Source organism: Chaetodon auriga, chromosome 7 (genome assembly GCF_051107435.1).
Source record: "Chaetodon auriga isolate fChaAug3 chromosome 7, fChaAug3.hap1, whole genome shotgun sequence".
NCBI lineage: Eukaryota > Metazoa > Chordata > Actinopteri > Chaetodontiformes > Chaetodontidae > Chaetodon > Chaetodon auriga.
In genome coordinates, this window is record NC_135080.1 from 19,339,786 (window position 1) to 19,358,935 (window position 19,150).

Genomic DNA, 19,150 nt, shown 5'->3' on the forward strand with positions numbered 1-19,150 from the left:
CCAAAGCAGGGTTAGAGAGGGTTCAGTACATCTGTGCTCTTTTATCTCTTTACTCCTTTGTGAACTTTTGCTGATCTTCATCATATATTCAGCATGAGAGGTGTCCAATACTATATCTGAAGCTGTTCCAGTGGAAAAACCTTGGATTTTTTTTTATCAGGAAAGAAGGCAGATTTCTGGGGTTAAACTGATCCTCCTGCTGTCTCCCAGTGACAGCTCAACCTTTAACGTCTTGGATCATAACTGTGCACCCATGCTTCTGAGGATGCTGCACAGAAAGAGCACAAAAGAGGAGAAGAGGCTTGTAGCCCCAAAATATTTGTCTTAATTTCTCCTTGACAGCCACCTGGCATATTAGAACAGCACAGAGCCATCTAATACTTCTCTGCATATGACCAACAGGCACCCTGCATTCAAAGTTCAAACAAAATTGTGCTATTTAGTAAGTTAATGGCTCTGGCTTTAAATTACATCGTAGGGTTAGATATGAACTGGACCAACGTCGACACAAAAGCACACAGATTGTCACTAAGCCGCTGATGTGTGAAAATCATGTGATGCTAAAGTAAGATGTGATCTTGTTGCCACAACACTGGCAATATTTTGAGTAAAAGCCAGAATTAAATGGCTAAATTTGCCCAGGATCAGATTTCGTCAGTTTTATTTTAGTTTTTTATTTTGCAGTTCAGTTCCTTTTTCATTACATATTTAGCAGCTTTCTAGCTCTAGTTTGCTGTTTGTTCAGCTGTTGAGTTTATGTTAGCGAGTTAAACTAATTTTGATGATGTTTTATCTTTAGGGGAATTTTTGATTGAAATAATGTTGTTATTGTCCTTTTTTAGTTTTCTTTTTTTGCTCATTTCCCTTGTTTTTAAGTTATTCCCAGTCAGGCAGACGTGACAAAAGAGAAATATAAGAAATATGAACGTCTTGAAAATTAGATATCCAATGTGGTTAAGCTAATGACAAGTGCACAGCGAGCCAGTGAGTGAAGTTGTGATGGAGTGGTTCGGACTAATGGAAGATCAGGAGACGGTCACTGTAACATAAGAAAACCACCAACCAGGATTGCCTTTAAGGATAAGGACAAAGTGTATTTAAGATAATAGCCTGACTGTTTCAGAGGGGGAAATAGTGGTACACTTAAATAATGGAAGAACAGCACATCAGCCCAATCAAATTACTGTGAAAGTGCACTGTGTCTGCAAATGAGGACCAATGACCTTTGATGAAATTTGGAACATTTTGGTTGTCATGAACGTCAGTGAATCAGCGTTGTTCATTCCTCATTTTGTCCTCCTCTCTCCAGGAAACAGGAGCTGCTGAACATTTCCAATGTCCCTCTGGGAGAATGTCCCCCCTCACCGCCCCGCACTGCACCGCCCAGCATGAAGGTTGGACACACACGCATATGTTGGACATAGATGTATACACACACACATTTTTAGACAGATATTGATTTACTGACTTTTTCATTGGCCCTTTGGCCTATTAGAAAATCCATTGATTCTGAAAAATCTCCTGAGCAAGCCAAGCAATTCAGAGACACTGACAAACTGCAATGTCACAACAACTTAAAGTTAACTGTTTGACACATGTTACATAACTGCATTTAAATAAAAGTCAGATGACAGGTTATGATGTTGTTAAAGTCACATCATTTATACTTGTTTTTATAATCCATAGCACCATCTGCTCTCTACTGGCTTTATATTCTAGCTTGCTGTTTAATAAGCTGAAAACTATTCCATTTATATATACCTGAATGTCTACAGTATGTAGATTTACTACATTAAAACAGTTTAATGGCTCAGCGACTGTATGATTTTGTGCTATTTTGTCTGGCAAATACTCGCAAGGTCATCAAGGCAATCAAAATTCAAGCTAGGGGAGCCTCTGTTCAAGTAAGATTTCCTCCCATTTATTTTGAAAAGTTGCTGTCTGAGAGAGTAACCACGGTGGCATCATTTTGTAAATGGAACCCCCCTCATTAGACTACTGTTGTTTGCAGTTGTGGTAGGACTTGGGAGTCTTCGGGGTGCGTTCCTATCATTAATTAAAGGTTGTGCTTTGAAAAGGGAATTGCAATTGAATTATCCTGTGGTGTGGAGTGGTTCATTACTAACAACAGGGGAAAAGGTTGGAAGCTTTACTCTAATGGTATCCTGACGACAAGTGGTCAAGTTTTGTCCGACCGTGTCATCAAAGGAAACGTTGGCCAAAGCTGATTGAACAGAGCAGAGCAAAACCAAAGTGAATAAGAGTACCATCTGAGTCTTTCTCAGGTGTTGTCACACTGATTCATGTAGCGTCATATCACTGTGCTGCACGCATAGAGAAAACATTTTACTATTTCTGTCAGGTGTGATGTTTTCAGGCGTTCATTACTCACATGGCATTCCACTTTCTCCAGTATGATTAAAGAGACGATAGATTTTTGCAGGGAGGCGGATTAGCAGGCTGATACACAGGAAATAGATGGCGGCTCCTGCAAGAGGGAGCCACCTTCTGCAGCAAGTCACCTTGAACTAAGCCGTCATTATCGAATCTACTGAAGACAACACAGAGGGAGATAGCAGTTTGCTCACTGTGAGGAAGACAGAAAGATCTGACTGACTGACTGACAATGTGGGCAGGCCAAGACCGGAAATAAAGACCATAATGCATAAGAGCAAATATAATCTATGAAAGGAGTAGAATACAAGCCAGAACATGTCAATATTTCGCTGCAAGCTAGAGTCATTGAATGCTCCGATATTCATCATCAGTGTCACAGTGGTGAAGGAGTTATGAAACTTAGAATTTCCTTTTATCGCAGTCCTCATCAGATCCATCCGTGAGACTATACACGTTTGGCTGCAATATGTCTGTGAAAACATGTAGAACAAACCACAGATGATGATGTAAAGTGGCCTAAAGATGAAACATTTGAGTAATACTCTTCAGACGTGTAGCGAAACCATGTACAGGTTCAAGCAACAACAATAAAATAAATGAATGACATTTTTTCAACGAGCACAAACACGTTCAAATGAAAGTGTCCACCGGCTCTGGAAGCATTGCCATCTTTCACACATGGTGGTTTTTGGAACTAATCTCAATGCTCTTGTACATTTTATATGCTGGGTGATGATGAATATGAAAATATGTTGTTGTTACACATTGGCATTGTCCTCTATAACCATAAAGATGAGTGTCCAGGGAGGCTACACTGGCACAGAGAGAGGGATCTGATGCCCATGGCACACATACTGCAGAGCACAATGCTGGAGCTACTGTGCACAGCAAATGTTTGACGAATCTTCTCTCTTCATAGAAAGATGAAGAACATAAAGTGAGGACGTTTTGAAGTGGTTGGGAGAGGTGTGTATGTGTGTGTTTGTGTGTGTGTGTGTGTGTGTGTGTGTGTGTGTGTGTGTGTGTGTGCGTGCATTTTTCATGTAGACACGTACAGGCTGGAATGACCTGTTCTGTTCTGACAAACGGTTCAGTATGCTGCCTGACTTGACTTTCCAGTTTAAGCTTTAGGCGTTATAATGTAAAATAGACATTCAAGGCATGTGAGAGGGAAGTCACTTTGGAAATGTAGACGGGAGGTAAGAATAAGAGGAGCACACAGGACTCAGATGTTCAGCTGCCGTTGTTCTGGTAAGTCTGCATTTCCTAAGAAAACAACCAAGTATTCTGCTACTAGAAGGAATTTATTATGTAATGTTGCTGTCAGATCAAAGTGTGTAGCCAACCCCTAAATTCCACCGGGCACGTTCCATCCGTGACACATCCAATGGAGCCAATCGCTGCCGTTCAGTGTGGACAATGCGTACAATTCCACAGGCCGCGTTCCATCTCCAGTTCGGACGCGGCTCTCTGCTCTGCGCCATGAGGAATACACACCGAGTCTGCTTTTGAAGAATGGCCTGTCAATCTGTACAGAGCAGATCAAGCCAGACAGGAAGTCAGACACAGGAACAGTGTAGAGAAGCTGCTAAATTTTCAAAATAAAACACCCTGTGCAGACTCCTGATCGCACATCAACAATAAACACAATTACAAGCGAGTTGGTAAGTTTACCATCATATCAATTACATGAATTTACTTTAAGTTTCAACTCACTCAAAATTGAATATATTTCTTTTGAAATTTGGTCTCTCTTTCATCACGTCACTGTTCAGCAGCACGTTGATTACCATGTAAATACATCAGGGCGGCTGTCGAGTGAACTTTAAAGCAAATACTTGGTTTGAAAAGCTGGCAGAGGAACAAACACACTTCAGTGTCAGTCAGTGCTGTTGAACTAATCAACGCTCCTCTTTCAGAGCCAATATTATTCTTGTGATTAATGAAGTACTTTGTAAATATTCTGCACTAAGAGAGCATAAAGATCAGAAAGGTTTTTTGTCAGTTTCAGTATCAGACTCAACCGCTGAAGACTTTGCAGAATTAAATTTGATTTTTAATTTTTTTGTTTAGAAAAATTTTCCAACTGTAGAAAGAGTCAGTGTTGTGATTGAATTTATATCTTGTGTAGACACTGCATCTCTACAGTTTCATGTCGTATTTGTAGCACATTTACTCCCACATGTACAGTGTTTCACAACAATATTTCATAACCCAGGCGCCAAGCCAAAGCAGTATTGACTAATACAGCTGTGTGTCAGTGCAAATTTTAGCTAGTGTTGCAGGTTTTTGAGGATGCTATATATATATATGTATATAAATATAAATATATGGGGCAATGCTAACTCCAGCTGAGTTGCCGGCTTTTTGAACAAAGTTTTTTCATCCAGCAAACAGAAGTGAACGGCACTTGACTCTGTAGGACAAAACTGAGGAGAAAATAAATGAAGCAACAACAATGAGAGATTACTCAGTAATAACCACCAAGACACTGCAGCTTGTTTCTGTTCAATGCCTCAAGCTTTCAATTAGTGTTTTTGATTCAGTTAAATTCTGTCATGATTCTGTAATCTGTAATATCACAGGCTGTGGCTCATCATCATTGCTGTCAATGATGATCTTCATGACTTTACATGAATATGTGTGAATTTTAGCAGCCAAGTCTGTCAGTCATGCAGTCAGTCAGGTCTAATCTGCCTGTGGTCTGTGGTCATCCCAGCGGGTTGTCATGGGAGAGAAGAGATGCAGATATTGTTGCTGGGTTAGAGAGAGAGAAAGGCAAAATGAGGAAGGAAAAAGAAAGTAGGAGAAAGAGAGAAAAAAGATTAGAGACAGAAACGGGACTGAAAGAAGGAGATAATAGAGCTTTAGGAGAGAAACAAGTGAGACAAGGGCAGAAAAGTGACAAATACGGACAGCCTGTTTTAGATTGACAGCAAAGCAGAGAGACAGATAGGTGTCCTTGCTCTTGTCTGGTCAGTGTGGAGGATATAGATGATGATTGAACACACTGTCAGCACCACAGGATCCCACTCAAGTACTGCAGGGACAAGCTGCATCAGTGTGTCTCTTAACTGTCATGGTCACCAGTCTGTGCAGACGTGCCGCTCACATCTTGATAGATTCAACAGGGAAAAAAAAAAGAAAAGCTAAGGCTGCTAAAGCTGCTTTTTAGGAATACATCTTCCTCCCTTTTGACACCCTCATATGACCCCAGTAACCATCACACCGTACACACACACGCGCCTTGTGGTAACACGTGCATGCTGGCTGCCAAAGTTGCTGCATAGACATCTGTGCTTATTGTTGGTGTGGCTGTCTGGTGTTGACTCTGCAGGTCCAGCCACTGCGCTGTATCAGCTCAGAACACCTTTAACTGGTTAATATTAACGCCCTGATAAGGTCTGCGTGCGTCTGTCCGCTGTGGGAGTTGTAATGATACGTTTAGGGATTTTCACCTAAGTGCAGGTAACCAGTGTCGGGAATATCATTTGTTTTTATTAAGGTGCTGTCAAATTTTAGTCATTTACAAGTTTTTTGTGCTAAGTCGTTCAAATAGCTGTAAAACACCAGTTTATCACCTTTCTAGACTTTCCTGGTTTAGGGGGTAAAGTTCATCTGTAAGGTATTTATATTCAAGTTCCTGCTTGCTTTGTATTTTATGGCACTACGGAGTGTGTGGCGTCCAGTTTGATGCATGTATAAGTGTGATTGTGATTCAATTGTAGTGCAGTGTGTAGTAGCCAGTTAAAGAGGAAGTTTAACACTGCTGTCGTATGCTTTTGTGAATTCCTTCCTTTAAACCAGCTGTTTTTTTTAACGGGAAGTTTAATTTGGTGCCATGAACTGACATCTTCTGTGTGTGACTGAGTGCACATGTGTGTCTATCGCCCAAACCACCCTGCACACATTTACACCTTATGTATGTGCCAAAATATGAGCACAAACGCATGTAGCATTGAGACCATTATCACCCTCACAACTTGTTTATGTGACAAGGTAGGAGCCCCAGGGGCAAGGACGTGTGAATGCACTCAAGGGTGTGTGGGTTTGTGTGAGCGCATGTTGCTTTGTGAGGAAGTGGTTGCTTATCGGCGCGTGTACATGTGGATGTAAGAGGCTGTTGGGCAAGTCTCTCCCCTGTCCTGCCCTCTTGACACAGCTAAGTTTATACCGTGGTGGAGAGTTGTACGCAGTGAGGCGGCCAGCAAGATCTGCTGCTGTCAACACCAATGTTACTGATGTAAGACCTTTGCATTCAGACATTATCTGCTTTCATTGCTGAAGCACTTGTATATGGTGTGAATTAAAGCCAGCAAGCTGTTATACTGACTGAACGTATGTTTGATGTCAGTAGGTTTTGTTGCCTTGAAAAGTTTAGTTAGACTCTGTTTTATGTCATCTTCTTCTGTTTGTTTCAGTCTGCAGAGTTCTTCGATATGCTGGAGAGGATGCAGGTATGAACTTCTCCCTCATTCTTTCCTGTGAATCCAGTTTCTCTGCTATTATCCTTGCATATCTTCCATATTCACCATCTGTCTTTCTGTTGTCTCTCTCTGTCCCTCTGTTTGGCTATGATTGTACCATTGAGTAAAAGTTGCAGTGTAGCTGTGTGTTTGTGCCATCGGGAGGTTCTTCCACTGGGTGAACCTTGAACATACGTGAACACACTGTGAGATGGTGCTATATAAGAAAGAGACAGGCTCATGGATAATGGCCAGAGAAGAATAGTACTCGAAAGATCTGGACTGGCATAACTATTTTGTTCCTCTCTGTATGGAATTCATTCAACTCATTGATTTTTTTTAACTCTGTCTCTGTATGCCAACATATTTGGCCATCCACGGGCCCCGAAGGGCTTTGAGTCACCTGAGGATTGGTATAAAAGAGAGGAGGAGGAGAGAAGGTTTAAGGAGAAATTCAAGGCTCAGAAAAAGAAAGAGAAAACAAGTGGCCAAAGGAAACAAGGTAGAAGTGGCAGGTTCTCTTGGCGGAAATAATGGTTTATAGTCCACGATGCAACCTTCAAAATGTTCCTGAGTTCAGAATATAACGACCCTTACTTTTGCACAGCTTATCAGACTTTGCATAGACTAACCAGAGACTAGTTGGTGTGAATTGACCAGTCACTGAGAGGAATGAGTCAGAGAAAATTAGATTTCTGCAACAACCCATTAAAGCAGCACATTAAAAATAAATGGTGAAGCCTCTTCCACCTCCCTCATACAAAGCCTCTAATTCTGAGACATAATTCTCCTTAAAGTATGACTCTGCTTATGTTACATATTCATTTATCAACAGATCACATGAAGAAGTATTGCCTGTGAAGCCAATACCTGTTATAGTCCATTCCTCTGTGCCACAGAGCTTCGTTGTTGTCCAAAGGCCATTAAAAACACATCAGAGAGTCACACATACATTTCCCTGCTGCTGTTACAACTACTGTGTATCGATTTTTCTGAAAATAGTCCCCAACAAATGCACTATTTATTGAAGTAATGCGTCCGAAAAACTATGGCGCTGGTGCTTAAGAAAAAAAACGTGATTTTTAGAAATACAACTTTTAGTTATGGCTCATGGCTGAATTGGGAAGTTGGAAAATATTGAGAGGGACTGACATATTCTTAGTTTTGGTCTTCCTAGGCAGTTTACTGGCAATAAGAAAAATCTCAAATAAGGCCAGCCTTTTCCTTTTAATGTGAATCATGACTTCCCCTTAATACTTCAGAAGGAGAAAGGTGGAAAGTTACTGTTCAGGGAGATGCAGGAGGACAGGCTGACTGAAGACATCAGTGGAGTTATTTGGGAAGTGTGACTGGTGGATGACAGTCAGTCAATGCAGCCTGGTGATCAGAGAGTCTCACACACACACACACACACACACACACACACACACACATTGTGCACCTCATCCATCTTTTCTGAACCTCAGCTTGCATTAACGTGCTCTCTTGAGCTCTGCCACCTCTAACTTCGGTTTTGTCATCTGGATGGTGCTGATGACGATCATCCTTTCTATCTCAGTCTCCTCTTTTCCCGCCTGTCTTCTTCTCTCCTAACTTCACCCCTCCTTCCTCATTATTTTGTCTCTTCTTCATCTTTGTCTCTCTGTCCATGTCTGAAAATGAAAGCGTTTTAAGAGCGTCCTGCTTGTGACAGCTGCTCCATAAATACGCACTCAGACCGACACACACCATTATAGACGAGACTGAGAAGTGTATGTGAACACTTGTCTGTGTGCGTGTGTGAATGAACGTCTGATTCTTGGTATGATTGGTGGCATTTGAAGTGATGGGAGTGGTGTGTATGCTCAGCACTCTTAACCGCCGCACATGCTTTCATGTCATATAGACGAGCTGTTCCACTGGGTCTCTACCATAATTGGTCAATTTACTCCATCTCCACAAAAGTGGGTTTTCATATCTGCATATATATACAAACACTGCAGACTGAAAAGCCACTGGCCTGCGTCTCAATGCTGCTGTGTCCCAAATTCATAGAGAGATTCAGAGAGAGAGGATGACTAAGTGTCCGTATTGTCTGTGTGTGTGTGTGTGTGTGTGTGTGTGTGTGTGTGTGTGTGTGTGTGTGTGTGTGTATGTGTGTGTGTGTGTGCATGAGTGCGTGTGTGCAGGAAAGTTCATTTCCATGTATGACTCACTCACTTGTCATCTGGCAACACAGACAATGAGGTCTGAAGACGAGAATGCTGTGTTCCAGGACATTTATTAAATGCACTAAAATAAACAGAACTTTCTTTTTGACCCTTGTGCTTTCCCGTCCTCATGCTGCGTACGGACACTAATAAGGTCCCTAAAGCTGAAGAGACCAAAAAATGGAAGGTGTGACCAGACACCAGACACACACATGTACACGTCTCACCAGTTTGTGTTATTGTGTCCTTCATTTCTCTGCATGCTTTCCTTCATCACGCTTCCTGATTTGTCCCGTGGTTGCTCTCGTCCCGCTGTCTCTGTGTGTGAACACTTTTCAAAATTCTCTCAGGGCTTTCAAAGTGCAAAACCAATAGCCTCCTGATCTGATTGATCATAAGTTGAATGAACTCCAACTGTCGATTGATCCTCTCTGGGCTGACAGTATCCTGACTCCTGCTGCTGCAGAATATAAATGACTGGCTGTCCGGAGCACTGCGCTCTCAGCGGAGCGGACGGGCCTCAGCAGTATTTAGAGGTCATACACTGGAGCTGTGCTACGCTAGCAGACTGCCAAATGCCCACAGGCTCACAACAGCTCTTAACCCCAGGGGCTACTGAATCAAAACAGCTCTGACATCATCAAGAGGTGACACGCCCTCATTGATGTTTGCTGATGACTGTGCATTTCAGGCTGTTGCATCATCGCCCAAGAGTCCATCTGGCATGAAGTTGTGTTATCTGTCTGTGGCTTTGCTTGCAACTGTATCATTGTGGTGAAAGTCAGTGAAGTTCACTCATGTTAAAATTACTCTTTTAATAACCTGTGTGTGTTTTTTGCAGGATGACTATATCCCCTACCCACGGATAGAAGATGTGAGTCATTTTTCACTCAGTCATAACACATGTTTGCACCCTTCCCGTTAATAGATGATGCATTCAAAGGTTTAATATTTTGCATTTTTCATTATTAGATGCTTAATAAGCTTTTGTCTGCCTCCCTTCCTTCCTGCTGCCCTTCTGTCCAAGGTTCTGGGGAAAGGTGGTCCGTACCCCCAAGTGATCCTGCCACAGTTTGGGGGTTACTGGATCGAGGATGTGGAAGCACCAGCAGGGACCCCCTCATCCTCAGAGTCCAGTTTCTGTGAAGAGGAGGAGGGAGGAGAGGGCATGAGCCCTGGCGGGGGGCACAGCTACCGCCTGGAGTGTAACAGCACAGCCCGCGCATACCGTAAACACTTCCTCGGCAAGGTTAGTGTGCGTGCATATTCATCTCACTGTCACCATGTGTTTAGCAGGGAAGTCTGTTACTGGGTTTGTCCAAAATATCTCTCTTTCTCACACCATCCTTTCTCCACTCATGCATCCAGGAACACATGAACTATTACTGCACTGGCAGCAGCATAGGTAATCTCATCATGTCTCTGAAGCACGAGGAGGGTGAGGGACAGGAGTACCTACGCATCATGCTCAGGTACGATGACAGAAATGCTTTACCATTTGATGTGTGCCGTATGTCTCACTGTAAAGTATGTCTTAAACATCCTGTTGAGTTTCACTCTTCTTTTTTTATCCATGTTTTTCTTGAGTCCTGGCTATTGAAGTCTGTCTGCAGAGTGTCTGCCCTCCTGGTCTTGTTTGTCCTCTTGTTGTCTGATTTGTTAGGCTTTTCTTCTCCACAGTCCAAAATACCTTTAATAAGACTCAGAGTCTACAGCCATGGGCAGTGGTGCTTTGAGCTAAATGCTAATATGCTGATGTTGAGCGGGTGTAATGTTTAGCATGTTCACCATCTAAGAAGAAAACTGATGACATTCAACCATGAATGTCTGTACAAAATTTCATGGCAATCCATCTTGTAGTTGTTAAGAAATTTCAGGGTAATTTCTCGCCCAAAGTGGCGGATGGACTAACCAACAGACATGTTGGCGTGGGTCTTACTCCTCCCTCCTTCTTTCTCTTTATGCTCTTTGTCATGATTAACTGTGAGCAGATTTGTGATGCTGTGCTGGACAGCTTTCTTGCCATTATCACAGTTGGTGACATTTTCATTAACAGGCGAGAAAAACAATGAAGTAATGCTATGTTTTCCATTAACCATTGTGGGCGCTGCAGTGGGGACTGTTGCCAGGTGATAGCTAATCTACTTTTGACAGCTGACACTGATAATGCCAGTAATATCACCAGTATCGCTACATTGCTATCAATCAGACCATGGATAGTTTCTTTTTTCTCTGCTGAGACTTGCTGAGACTAAACTCACCATGATCTGAGCTTTTCCCTCATTTCATCATATATATAAATATAAGTTGAGAGTTACACACAGCATCAGAAGTTAAGAAATCTCTTTGATGGAACCAGTGTCTGGACAGCAGAACTCCTCTTCTTGTTCTGTTGCAGGTCGAGGATCAAAACGGTCCATGACAGGATCTCTTTAGCAGGCATCAGCCAGCTGCCCAGTGTACCCCAGATCGCCAAAGTAAGATACCGTCTACAGCCACTCAAGGTTTAGAAAGAGACATTTGTCATAGATTTCCTACACTCTCCATCTACACATAGCAACATCAAACCATACTGACAGCTGTAAGGGCCAGATTTGATATGGAGGCTGGTTTTCTCTTGGCTGAAGGAGGGAGCTGGATGGAGAAGGATGTCTTTTCAGCAGCTTACTGATCCCATACTTTATGCCACTTCACAACAACACTTAAACAACAGAACATAAAAAAAATAAATACTCACATCCACCGGATTATTCCTCCTCCTGCCCTGACACAGACTCACATGTTGTATATTGCAGTAATAATGTATGGCACACCGTTTAGGAATCACACATTGAAGCAACCGCCAGTATATTTTTGATTACAGAAGAACATTTTCTCACATTAAATGAAAAATGGATCTACTTGCTTAATCTTTACAGCAACACAAGTCATTTTCATCCACGAGTCCCATTTTGCTCTTGATTGAATGATCCAGTCATGGATAGAGAGTAAGCAAATGTGAAGATAAATGAAGGATATACATTGAGCCAGTTATTAGGATTTTGAATGGCAAAGAATATAATTTAATTCCTAAGTAAACCTGTAAACACGGACTTGTGCATAAACTCAATGCCACAAAATACCTTTGTGCCTTTTGTGTTTGACAGTGGGGATGTTTTCCAGTATATATAGTGAGATGTCAGTCATACTTTATGAAATCAGTCACATACAGTGAGTCTTGTTTTTTCTTTCAGCTTCTGTGCGACGATGCCACAGGTCTGAAGTTCAACCCGGTCCTGTACCCTCGGGTGAGTTTCTCCTAAACTGCCACATTGTGACCTCATTAATAACCAATGTGTTCTCAGCACATCCAGCCAGTTCTAAATGTATTCATTCAAGCCGACATGACTGGCCGTTTCCCCATCTCTGTGCTTCTGCTGAGAGACAAAGGGGCACCGTCGGGTTGAAAGTGCTAATCCTACATTCAGGAGTATCTGCCACAACTTTACAGTCACCTTCATCAGAAACTTTTCACATTCTGCACATCCATATTAACATCATGCCCTTTACTCAAGGCCTGGGGCATATTTAAACATGAACTGATGCAGTGTTTCCTTTAATTATATTCTCCAGCATTGCTCACCTGTCCCTACAAAACACCTTCATTAACTTCTCACTTCAGTCCCCCCTTTACCCACCCCTTAACAGCACAAAACTTCTCACATTTTACCCTCATAAGCCCCCCATCTCTCTAACATCTGCCCTGTTCAGTAAGTACATTATTCAGAAATGATTGATGATATTAACAGAGGGCAACGACTTCCTAAAAAGGATATGATGGATCTTTTTCTTCTCCTGTGAGCCGCGTGGAGCAGTTTGATGGAGTATGTGTTCAGCCTGTGCCTCAGGAAAGGGAAAAAAAAAAATCTCTGTCTCAGTCTGCAAGAGGCAGCGACAAGATCAGTGCCCTCACTGAGGGCCGTGACAGTTTGTTGCATGTCAGCCTTACGTAACGAGGACCCAATAAACCTGCTGGAGACATGTTGGAGAATTGGGAAGGAGAGAGTGGGTGACAAGTTGAGTGAGATGAACCACGGAGAGTAAGTAAGAAGTAGCTGTTTTTGTGTATGTGCAGGGATCCCAGCTGATAGTCGCTTATGATGAACATGAGGTGAACAACACTTTCAAATTTGGCGTCATCTACCAGAAGTTTGGACAGGTGAGCGGTTACACTGATGAGTGCACGGCAGTTTATCTCACATCCACCATCTGATCTTATTCAGTTTCTTGCATCGTCCGCCATGTTTTCTGTCCTCTGCCATTCCTCTCAGACATCAGAGGAAGAGCTGTTTGGAAACAACGAGGAGACGCCAGCTTTCAAGGAGTTTCTCAGTATCCTGGGTGACAACATTGAACTCCAGGACTTTAAAGGGTAAGAGCAGGAGCGGAGTGTGATTGAATAAGAGAAAAGAGGCAGAGTGAAGTGCAATAAAAATGAAAACATGAAGGCCGGATTCAGAAACGGAAAAAGAAATTGAGACCAAAGAAAAGGGACCAGGCGAAATACGCCATGAAGGTGCATTGCAATAAAAGAGAACTAATTAGTGTGACCTCGGCCTCAGCGTGCAATCGGGTTAAACTGCTCAGTGAAACAGATTTAAGAAAACAAAGCGCCACATGGACAAGTGCTCAGACCTTTGTGTGCTACTGTCTTGGGGGCTTTTTCTATTGTGTTACATTTATTGCCTTTACTGTGAAGGAGGCTTTAACTGCAGCTGACGCATTACAGCAAAACTGCACAACTCGTTCGGGTGGCATTAGGGGTATTTTAGCACAAAACGTGACGCAACTGACATTTAAGATGCATGAAATGAAGTCTTATCTTCTTACTGAAGGCTGGAGGCCACACAGAGAGCGTGACACATGTGCTTGGATAATGTGACAGGTTCCGCGGTGGGCTGGATGTGTCCCACGGACAGACAGGGTCCGAATCTGTCTACACTGTCTTCAGACAGAGAGAGATTATGTTCCATGTGTCAACCAAGCTCCCGTTCACCGAGGGAGACGTCCAGCAGGTACAGGACTTTAACACTGACTTTATTATTGTTACACTGAAGGATCCTTTGGCTTAAAGAAGTGGTTATTATACTACAGTGTCCTACGCTGTTGGAATTGCAAACATGCTATTACATAGCTTGTTAATTCAAGGGTTTATGTCCAATATTTGTTTTTAAGTGTCCTCTGAGCTCCATAACCACAAGATGAAATCTGTGGACCAGCTAATAAATCTTCCTCTCTCTGCTTCTTTAGCTCCAGAGGAAAAGGCACATAGGAAATGACATTGTGGCTGCAGTCTTCCAAGAGGAGGCCACGCCGTTTGTTCCCGACATGATCGCCTCCAACTTCCTTCATGCTTACGTGCTGGTGCAGGTTGAGAACCCCTGTACGGAGCACACAACATACAAGGTACAAAGCAGCCCCATGCTCTGTCATAGCTGTGAATGAGTAAGCCAAACAAGCTGTAAAGTGTGTTTAAGATTGCGAGTGGTCCTTCTCAGCTGGAAACAATAAAAAGCACAACAAAGTTCATGATAAATCACTCATCAGTTCTCAGACTTTGTTCCATCTTTGCAGGTTGAAACCGGAGCTCGCCTGAAATACACGCTAATAAAGTATGACTTTTATATGTTGTCTGTCAACAGGTGTCTGTTACAGCGAGGGAGGATGTGCCTCCTTTTGGACCCCCTCTCCCGAACCCAGCTGTCTTTAGGAAGGTGAGAGAAATACAGCACAGGGGAAAATACTGCAGGCTTGAGTCATGAATCCAATCACCTTGACTTGACAAATTCAATAACGGCTTGGATCCTGAAGGTTAACGCCAGTGACTTGAGATTTTACTTCTAGCCTTCTGGCAAGATTACAAAAAAAAAGTCTTCAGTGAATCAATTTTTCTGATAATGGCAAAGCTCTGAATCAATCCAAGGACAAGAAGGAGGTAAAGGTGCATCTGGCCAAAGATGACACCTTGGATTATCAACAAACAGACTTCAGTTTGCAAAACATTTGACTCGAATAACAAACCTGGTGATGATCATGATCATTTTTAAATTACACGTTCTAGATTTATGTTGTGACCCTTTGGAAACCAGTGGACTGTACCGTGTAAGTGAATATAAAGTCGTTAAAACCGGCTCTACATCAAGCAGTGATAACCGTAAAATACTGATTACAGACTGATGCATCACTATTAACAATCCCATCATGTCATGTATAAGTCACAGGGACTATTTCACTACTAGTACTAGTACAACTTCACTTAAATAAAAGATCTGCGCAGTTCACTTCTCGTATTTAAAATGTTTGTATTTAAAACAAGAAAAACAGTTAAATATGTGGGTGCATATTAAAAACTGTAACCCTCCTCTTCCTCGTGCATTTTGACATCAGCCAGAATGACTTTGCTTTATTTCAGATCACTGTGACAAATGAGAAACTGCACTGTAAAAAGCACACAGTGTGCTGCTACACTGTAATCTGTATGGTGCTGATAAAATTAACCTATCCCTTTCCTCAGCATTGCCCCCCCCACCATTCTGTTTCATCATCTAACTCTAACCCCCCCCCCCACCCCCCACCCCCCATCTGTCTCTCTCTCCAGGGTCCTGAGTTTCGAGACTTCCTGCTGACCAAGCTAATCAATGCTGAAAACGCCTGCTACAAATCTGACAAATTCGCCAAACTAGAGGTGACACACGTTTGCACAGCCACACTCAAAACACCCCGGCATGCCCTCAGTCACCCTTCAGCCTCGTCCATCATCATCATCATCGTCACCATAGTCACCAGCCCGATGCTTGCCTACATGCGTTTTGTGTGTGTGTGAACTGATTTTCAGGGGAGAACGCGAGCTGCGCTGCTGGACAACCTCCACGATGAGCTGCACAGACAGAGCCAGGCTGCGCTGGGTCTGGGCCAGGCCGGAGAGGAGGACAAGCTGGAGAACGGGGGACACGGGGGTTTGCTGGAGTCCTTCAAGGTGAACATGAACCTGAACAAAAGTATAGATGACACCATGTAATCTTCTCTCAGCTCTGTGACATTTATTTAATCGCCATCGTTACAGCACAGGAGTGCGAGGTTTTCTTGCTGTAGGTCAACTAAATGTCACAGATCTGCAAAATGACTTAAGGTGCTAAATCATGGGCGGCGATGCTGATGTTTTTCTCTATGCTCCAAGATTTTGACCTTATACTGGCTATATAGGTGTGTAGGCATGTGCATTTGCGTGTGTGTGTGTGTGTGCGTGTGTGTGTGTGTGTGTGTGTGTGTGTGTGTGTGTGTGTGTAAAAAACACTGCTGTGTATGTATTTGTGAAACATGATCCTTTATTTGTCATCATTCACTGTCTCTTCATGCTCTAAAGGCTAAGTGGTTTTATTACGACCATTAAAATATGTATTTTTTCCTGTGTGTACATAAATCTTCACAGTCTTATTGTGCACCTTCCTTTTAGGGTGAAGACTTAGGTTAAGGTTAGGGTTAGACTGTGTGTGTGTGTGTGTGTGTGTGTGTGTGTGTGTGTTTGAGAGAGAGAGAGAGGTGAATGTGTGACTAATGTGACAATTTGGCTCTCTTATTCTTCACAGGCATTTTGGACAGCTACTTTGCACTTTCTGCAGTCAGTCCCAGGGGGCGCTGTTCTCATTGCCATCCTGGCAGCCGCTGTGTATTACATGTCTTCATTACTGTAAATTCAACAGAGGATCACCAAAGAATTATTAAACATTCTTTTCCTATGATGTTGTTTGTATTCATCATATGAAAGAACAGAAGTGCTTCATGTTGTATCTGCAGAACACAGCAGAATTAAAAAGACAGAACATTAAAATGTTACATAACTGTGTTTTTTTATTTCAATTTACTGGCTCCAGTTCATTGAAAAAAAAAAAAATGTTATCAATGAATGAAATGAATAAGAATTAGCACAGCACACGTTCTTTCATCCACTGCAGCTCACCTGTCTGCTTTCTTGGAGAGCTGCGCCCTCTAGTGGTTGTATTTTGCAGTAACATATATGAAACTAAACGTTAATTCAGAAATTAAAAATGAATTCTGTATGTAACTTGATAAAACTTCACCTTTGTTCAGTACCCCATTTTAATTATTCCACTCTCCTCACCCACTCCCCTTTCTCTCCTTCCACATTTACTTACTTAACGTCTCCTTTAACCGTCTGCATCTTTCCCCTGAGCTCCTCTGTCCTCGTCCACTCATCCTCTTGTTTCCTCTCCCTCCTCCAGAGAGCCATGCGTGTCAGGAGCCACTCCATGGAGACCATGGTGGGATCCCACCGTCACAGGAGCCCTGGGGTAGGAGGCGGGGTCCCGGCCAGCATGAGCGGAGGAGGATTGCCGCAGAGCACCAGCGAATACACGAAGAGCACCTTCACTGTGAGTAAAAGGGTATAATGGAGTCAGAGGAGAAAGAGTTAGTCACTCAGAATGAAAGTAGAACTTATCTGTGGCTTGTTCTTTGCCAACATGAAGCTGTGTCACACTGAATATCATCAAAATCTCTGTCATCTGCTGTATGTCAGTCTAGAGAGTGCTTTTACCTTTAAGCACAGCAATATTAATGCAGAAGGTTCAGAAGGAGGTCAAGCAGTGAATTATGCCACTTTAAAGGGACAGTTATTAAGAATTGGTCACATGGTATTTGTTTTGTTTTTTTAAAAAAGAGAGAAACCTGATTGTATAACCTGTGATCTTCAGCCTCCTGTGTTGTCAGCCAAGTCTCCTCTGAAGAGCCCAGTGAAACGGCGCTCAGGCCTCTTCCCTCGTCTCCACTCCAGCACAGACACCCCAATGGACAAACACACGCGCAGGTTGGAGTTTTAAATGCGTATATCGGTCAGCGTCATGATTGTGTTACACTACACACACCAACATACTCTGTGTTTTCATGCAGGTAGTAGGAGCCCAGAAATCGTCACGTTGGCATTAATGTGTTCTTTTGTCTGCAGCGACCAAAAGCCTGCAGAGATCTGCCCGCTGTCTCAGGAAGTGAGGTCAGAGACATCGTCCAACCCCAGCTCACCTGAGATCTGCCCCAACAAAGAGAGGTAAGACCAATCCCAGTCGTCTCAACACTCTAATTCCTGTAGAGGGAAATGGCTAAAGGCAAGCTAAAGTTTTTATTTTGTCGATGATTAGATTTTCTGCTCCTCCTCATCTCTTCCTCCACAGGCCGTTCATCAAGCTGAAAGAGTGCAGCAGCGGCAGGCCGAACATCTCCCGTTCTTCATCCAGCACCAGCAGCTTCAGCAGCACCACGGGAGAAACAGAAGCTCTGGAGGAACTGGAGACAGTGAGTACAACTGTCAAAATTAATGAGAGGAAAATCAAATCACAAAGCTCTGTCTCACTTAATCTGGTGTTTACACTGTGCTGAGCTTTAGTGTTTGGTTTAAAGGGGAGAGAGCGGAACTGGAAACACTTTTTCAACAGAGTGTGAGGTTGTTGGTCGTGTCACAGCTGTCATGGATGAAATAGTCTGTAATTACCAAGAACCGTCTAATAGAGAGTGTTGACTGTCAGCACATTGATTATAATGATTACAGCTCCTCTCGCTTGCTGTACGTCAGATGACACTGCCTGTCAGTGTTGTTTTACTTCATGGGAGAAATGCTGTCAAATCGGTCCTACTCTCACCATTTAAGTGGATGGGAATCAGTGTGCACGGATGCACAGTGGCTGTTGAAATGGTCATGCTGATTATTGAAGGCCAGAGAAAACAGTTAATGCTGGGCTTTGATACATGATGGAGCGGTAAAGTACACCAGTGATTATCGACCTCCTCATCAAATTAGTTTGAAGGAATAGATAACATTTCAGAAACATGCTTGTTCGTGTTCTTGTTGAGAATTAGAGAAGATAGACACCGCTCTCATATTTATATGGTCAGTATTAATCTACCATCAGCAGCTTAACTTAGCACAAAGGCTTGAAACACAGGGAAACAGCCAGCCTGGCTCCGTCTGAAAAGGAACAAATCCTGCCTACCAGCAATTTTAAAGCTCACTGAATAATATGTCAGATCTTGTTGGTTCAATCTGGACAT

The 19,150-nt window shown here is 42.8% G+C and overlaps 1 protein-coding gene across 10 annotated transcripts in view; it reads left to right on the forward strand.

Annotated features, from left to right (window-relative positions):
• rap1gap2a (RAP1 GTPase activating protein 2a) overlaps positions 1-19,150 on the forward strand; it is a 77,032-nt gene that overhangs the window by 54,867 nt on the left and 3,015 nt on the right. For 5 of the 10 annotated variants that reach the window (XM_076734321.1, XM_076734313.1, XM_076734320.1 and 2 more), the window contains 19 exons: positions 1,310-1,394; positions 6,819-6,854; positions 9,207-9,239; positions 9,894-9,926; positions 10,080-10,301; positions 10,421-10,524; positions 11,451-11,529; positions 12,286-12,339; positions 13,167-13,250; positions 13,363-13,463; positions 13,977-14,106; positions 14,342-14,497; positions 14,734-14,805; positions 15,690-15,776; positions 15,927-16,067; positions 17,332-17,481; positions 17,803-17,915; positions 18,054-18,152; positions 18,277-18,397. In XM_076734321.1, coding sequence (XP_076590436.1) covers positions 1,310-1,394; positions 6,819-6,854; positions 9,207-9,239; positions 9,894-9,926; positions 10,080-10,301; positions 10,421-10,524; positions 11,451-11,529; positions 12,286-12,339; positions 13,167-13,250; positions 13,363-13,463; positions 13,977-14,106; positions 14,342-14,497; positions 14,734-14,805; positions 15,690-15,776; positions 15,927-16,067; positions 17,332-17,481; positions 17,803-17,915; positions 18,054-18,152; positions 18,277-18,397 — 1,900 coding nt within the window. Of the gene's footprint in view, positions 1-1,309; positions 1,395-3,601; positions 3,649-6,818; positions 6,855-9,206; positions 9,240-9,893; positions 9,927-10,079; positions 10,302-10,420; positions 10,525-11,450; positions 11,530-12,285; positions 12,340-13,166; positions 13,251-13,362; positions 13,464-13,976; positions 14,107-14,341; positions 14,498-14,733; positions 14,806-15,689; positions 15,777-15,926; positions 16,068-17,331; positions 17,482-17,802; positions 17,916-18,053; positions 18,153-18,276; positions 18,398-19,150 lie in introns of those variants that run through there. The other 5 variants (XM_076734314.1, XM_076734322.1, XM_076734317.1 and 2 more) reach the window with 2 other exon arrangements.